This window comes from Ursus arctos, unplaced genomic scaffold, assembly GCF_023065955.2.
Source record: "Ursus arctos isolate Adak ecotype North America unplaced genomic scaffold, UrsArc2.0 scaffold_25, whole genome shotgun sequence".
Classification (NCBI taxonomy): Eukaryota; Metazoa; Chordata; class Mammalia; order Carnivora; family Ursidae; genus Ursus; species Ursus arctos.
Genome location: NW_026622930.1, coordinates 14,816,561 through 14,822,560, shown reverse-complemented (window position 1 = coordinate 14,822,560; position 6,000 = coordinate 14,816,561). Strand labels below are relative to the sequence as shown.

The window sequence follows — 6,000 nt, the reverse complement described above, 5'->3', positions numbered from 1 at the left end:
CCAACATTTGCGTTTGATTTTTTTTCCGGGACCCAGGAGACGTGGATGCCAGACAAGGCCACATTGTCTCCTGCTCTTCCCGCAAGGGACAAGACCTGCCAGGTGCTGGTGACTTGGCTCCTGACAGGAGGCCGCTCTGTGGACGACTGGCAGGATCCCGGAGCCACAGACAGATGTTCGGGATATTTTCCCCGCCCAGGGCCCCCATCCTCAACTGCTCCCCGCGTCCCTCCGGGTACCCCCCCGGGGGCGGGGCTGCAGAAGAGCACGTCCCTGCGCCGTGACGTCACAATCCCAGCGCCTTGGCCCCGGCACTTAGCAACGGGCCTGGCGACGGTCTCCAGCAGCTGTGGCCTCGCGCCGGCTCCCGCGCGCCAATCCTCTGCTGCGGGGCCTGGCCCGGCCCGGGGAAGGACCGAAGGGGTCCCAACGTGTCCCCACGGCGGCTGCAAGAGAAACTAAGCATGGATGGCAGCCGGAGAGGTAAAGGGAGCTCTCGCGGTGACGGCCGCCTCGCGCCGGCCCTTGCTCCGGGCCTGAGCTCCGGGATGCGGGTCGCGGGTGCGCGGGTAGCCCTGTTCAGTCGCCACTGTTGACCCAGGTGTTACCCCGCGCACAACAGGGGCCTTCCTTGCTCAGAATTTGTGGCCCTGACTGCTAGAACCCGGGTCGCCTGAACTCGGGGGCATGCAGCCTTTTTGTACCTCGGTGACTCCGAGGCAGAGGAACTAAATTTGGTCTTTGGAGTCAGACCTCCCAGAGCCCCAGATCAAGCCCCCCTGCTCTCCTCAAGGGCGACACCCAGTTTCCTCATCTCTGGAATGTGGCAGTAAAACATCCATGTCAGAGTTCTTGAAAATCAAATGCAGATAATATTTAACTCCTGGCATATTTTAAGTAATCAGTAAATACAAAGTCTTCTTTCTGTAACCACCTCCCTCCCCACAAAACAAGTACCTCAGGGATTCTCTAACTTTAATGTGAATAGGAATCCCCTGGGAATCATGTTAAAATGCAGATTATGATTCAGTAGGTCTGGTGGGCGCTGAGATTTTGCATTTCTAATAAGCTTCCAAATGATACATTGTTACTGGCTATAGTTTTAGTGGCAAAGGACTAATCCATAATCGCTGTGTGTGTACACCTGCCCTTTGCTGAATACTGTCTGGGTCAAGTGGACATCAGGGTGGAACTCTTAGGGCCATATAACTTTAAATCTCCATGAACTGGCTCAATCCAAATAATTTGCATTTTCATATTTTCTGAGCAAGTAGAGTTCTTGCCTCAAGCCAGATAAAGTCATCTCCAGATCCTCTCCCTCCCAATTATCACTTTTAAAAGTATCTTTAAACCAAGCTGCTAGGTGGTTCCTTGCAATAAGTCTTGCTTTGAATACGAGTGTGCCTTTATTATGTAATCATTGGTCAAAATAATTGCTGTTCTGAGTATAGGAGATTACTATCCATTGAGAGCAAACTGTATATTCTGACACTCTATCAACCTAAATCCCAGAAAAAGCAAACCAGCATGCCTTTATGGTTTTTAGAAATTTTGCAACATAAGCTACACTTGCTGTGTACCAGAAATGATTCTCAAATTATCTCTTGATAGGTATTATCCTCATTTCACAGCAAATAAACTAAGAGATCGTAAATAACTTGCCAAGGTCACAGTAAGTGGCAGAACAGCCTTTATATTCCAGATGAGGAATGTGCAACCCTAAAGCCATTGTTTCTTACTATCCCATGGCAGAGGTGGGAGTATGGGAAAGGATGTATGTAAAATTTCAAGTACACTGGCATATGTCAGCGATAATGCAGAATCCATTCTGCAATAAAGCAAATATCTCAATAAAGTGAGTCAAATGAATATTTTGGTTTCCCAGTGTATATAAAAGTTGTGTTTGCCCTACACTGTAATCTATTAAGTATGCAAAACATTATGTCTAAGAAAAAATGTATGTGCCCTCATTTAAAAATACTTTATTGATAAAAAATGCTAACCATTATCTGAGCTTTCAGCAAGTAGTAATCTTTTTGCTGGTGGAGGGTCTTGCAGCAGTGTTGATGGCTGCTGACTGGTCTGGGTCACGGTTGCTGACCATTGGGGTGACTATGACAAGTTCTTAAAATGAAACAACGTTGGGGGTGCCTGTCATGCTCAGTCAGTGGAGCATGTGACTCTTGATCTCGGGGTGTGAGTTTGAGGCCCACGCTGGGTGTAGTGATTACTTTTAAAAATGAAATCAGAAAGAAAGAAAAGAAAGGGAAGAAAAAAAGGAAAAGGAGAGGGGAGAGGAAAGAGGAGAAGGGAGGAAAGAGGACAGGGGAGGAGAGGGAAGAGGGGAGGGGAGAAGAGAAGACAACATTGAAGTTTGCCGCATCGATTGACCATGAGTGGTTTCTCTGTAGCATGTGTAGCATGTGTTTGACAGCATTTACCCACAGGAGAGCTTCTTTCAAAACTGGAGTTAATTCTATCAGCTAAGTTTATGTAGTATTCTAAATCCTTTGTTGTTGTTTCAATGATCTTCACGGCATCTTTACCAGGAATAGATTCCATCTCAAGAAACCACTTTCGTTGCTTGTGTTTAAGAAGCAACTCCTGGAGCGCCTGGGTGGCTCAGTCGTTAAGCGTCTGCCTTCGGCTCAGGGCGTGATCCTGGTGTTACGGGATCGAGCCCCACATCAGGCTCCTCCGCTGGGAGCCTGCTTCTTCCTCTCCCACTCCCCCTGCTTGTGTTCCCTCTCTCGCTGGCTGTCTCTATCTCTCTGTCGAATGAATAAATAAAATCTTTAAAAAAAAAAAAAAAAAGAAGCAACTCCTCATCCGTTCAAGTTTTATTGTGAGTTTGCAGCAATTCAGTCACATCTTCAGGTTCTACTTCTAATTCTAGTTCTCTTGTTATTTCTGGCACATCTGCAGGTACTTCCTCCACTGAAGTCTTGAACCCCTCAGTCATCCATGAGGGTTGGAATCAGTTTCTCCCAAATTCATATTAATGTTGGTATTGTGACTTCTTCCTACAAATCACAAATATTCTTAAAGGCATCTAGAATGGTGAATCCTTTCCAGAAGGTTTTCAGTATACTTTGCCGTGATCCATCAGTGGAATGACAGCTATAGCCTTATGAAATGTATTTCTTAAATAATGAGACTTGAAAGTTGAAATTACTCCTTGACCCATGGGCTACAGAATGGATATTGTGTTAGCAGACATGAAAACAGAACAGTAATCTCATTGTACATCTCCATCAGAGCTCTTGGGGGACCAGGTACATTGTCAATGAACAGTAATATTTTGAAAGTAATCTTTTTCTGAGCAGTAGGCCTCAACAGTAAGCCTAAAATACCCATTGAGCCCACCCAGAGACACAAAACAAAACAAAACAAACAAACAACACCATAACCTATTCATTAGACTGTGTTGTAAACAGATGTGCCGTCATGTGGGCATTATTTTTCCATTCATAGAGCACTGGCGCAGTAGATTTAGCATAATTCTTCAGGGCCCTAGGATTTTCAAAATGGTAAGTAGCATTGGCTCCAGCTTAAAGTCAGCAGCTACACATTAGCCCCTAACAAGAGTCACCCTGTTCTTGGAAGCATTAAACCCAGGCATTGACTTCTCCTCTGAGGCTATGAAAGTCCCAGATGGCATCTTCTTCCAGTATAAAGCTGTTTCATCTACACTGCAAATCTGGTTAGTGTAGCCACCTTTATTAATTATCTTAGCTAGATCTTCTGGTTAACTTGCTGCTTCACCTTATACTTTTATGTTATAGAGATGGCTTCTTTTCCTTAAGCCTCATGAACCAATCCCTGCTAGCTTCAGACTTTTCTTCTGCAGCTTTCTTACCTCTCTCAGCCTTCATAGAAATGAAGAGAATTGGGATATATAGATATATATGCTCTGGATTAGGCTTTGCGTTTTTTGTTTTTGTTTTTGTTTTTTTGTTTTTTAGGATTAGGCTTTGTTTTAAGGGAATGTTATAGCTGGTTTAATCTTTTATCCAGACCACTAAAACTTTCTACATGTCAACAATAAGGCTATTTCACTTTCTTACCACTTATGTGTTTCCTGGAATAGCACTTTTAATTTCCTTCAAGAACTTTTCCTTTGCATGTATAACTTGCCTAAGTGTTTGACACAAGGGTCCTAGATTTGACATGTCTTACCTGTCAGCATGCCTTCCTCACTAAGCTTAATCATTTCTAACTTGATTTAAAATGAGATGCATGCAACTGTTCCTTTCACTTGAACACTTAGAGGCCGTTGTAGGATTATTAATTGGCCTAATTTCATATATATTTTTTTAAAGATTTTATTTATTTATTTGACAGAGAGACAGCCAGCAGCAGGGGAGTGGGAGAGGAAGAAGCAGGCTCCCAGCGGAGGAGCTCGATGTGGGACTCGATCCCAGAACGCCGGGATCACACCCTGAGCCGAAGGCAGACGCTTAACGACTGCGCTACCCAGGCGCCCCTAATTGGCCTAATTTCAATATTGTCTCAGGGAATAGGGAGGTCCAAGAAAGGAAGAGAGGTGGAGAAATGGCTGGTCGGAAGAACAGTCAGAACATACAATATTTATCAAGTTACCCTGGATTCAGATCCAAAATCTGAGTCTATTACACATAATTGTTGTGTAGTCTTGAGCAAAGTACATGCCTTACCTCTTTGTGCTTCATATAAAATGGGAATAATGATAATACCTATCTCATAAAATTGTTGTAAGGATTAAATGAATTTATAGCTACCAAGTGCTTAGAACGGTACCTGCCTGGCACAGTTAGTATTCAATAAATTAGCTTTTGACTACAAGTGAAGAAACCCAGTTCAAACTGGTTTAGAGAATTTTTAGCTCCTGTAAAGAAACATCTAGTAACATCAAACCTGATTAGATCTAGGGACTCAAGTGAAATCACCAGGAATCTTTCTCTCTTCCCTTTCTCTTTGTAGGCTTCATTCTCAGACAGGTTCCCTGTATGGTACAAGATGGCCACCAGGAGTGCCAGACTTATTTCTGTCTTTACACTGGGCTCCAGCCCAGTAGAGAGAGTATCTCTTTCCTAATAGTTCCAGTAAAAGTCCCAGGATTGCATCTCATTGACTGGACTTGGATCACATAGTTATTCCTGATTCACTGAACATAACTGGTCAGATTTGGATTATATGCTCACCCCTGAACAGTAGAATAAGCTCTACTTGAATTACTTGGGCTAAAAGTGAGGGAAGAGTGGCTCCCCAAGTGCAAGTTGAGGTCCTATTTCCAGATAAAGGGTCAGTGGATTCTGAGCAGGCAAAATGTGAAACACTTTGTTTTCCTCCAGAGAAACAAGGTTTGCTGGAGAGGTTTTGTTGGTCATTTTGCTTTTGTGTGTTTAGGTCTCAGATCCCCTTCTTTCCTGGTAGAAACAAACTATGCTAATTTCATGACTATCATTACTAACTCAAATGGTATCACCTTGACCTGTCTTGTCCTAAATAATAAGTTAATTTTTTTCCTTCCTGCTCTCTGGACTGTGATAGAGAAGGATCTTCTCAGATAATCAGATCTCAAGTATTTTTTACTTTAGTCTGTTCTAGAAGGCTTTGTTCTCTGGTCCTGGATTTTAGTTACCTTTCTGTTTTTAATCATCCATATTTCATCCAGACTTTGTGTTCCTTCTAGACCTTTTTAGCTTTTAGCAGCCCACCTGATAGCAGACTGACCATTTTACCCTCTTAAAACGTGTCTTAAGGATACACTATTCATATTTTGCATGTTAAATTCCATTAAACTCTGTAACTCAGCCTTCTTATCTTGAAGGTTACCCCTCAAAACAATCCACTTTTGGGGGAGGGAAATTAATTTTGTAATGAGGTATATATCTAATTTCCTGATAATCCCTCTGGTCTGAAAGATGAGATACTGATTTTAGGAGAGATAGTAAAGATCCAAACAAGGGGATGAAGGAGATGAACCTTAAGACATCTTTTAATTTAAGTTCTGATTCT

The 6,000-nt window shown here is 43.0% G+C and overlaps 1 protein-coding gene across 2 annotated transcripts in view; it reads left to right on the top strand.

Annotated features, from left to right (window-relative positions):
* Window positions 1-302: 302 nt before the first annotated feature.
* The window catches only part of SPATA7 (spermatogenesis associated 7), a 29,859-nt gene continuing 24,161 nt past the window's right edge, over window positions 303-6,000 (top strand). The window contains exon 1 of one of the 2 annotated variants that reach the window (XM_026515495.4): window positions 303-483. In XM_026515495.4, the coding sequence (XP_026371280.1) occupies window positions 465-483 (19 nt within the window). In that variant the 5' untranslated portion in view covers window positions 303-464. The remainder of the gene's footprint in view (window positions 484-6,000) is intronic. The other variant, XM_057318687.1, reaches the window with a different exon arrangement.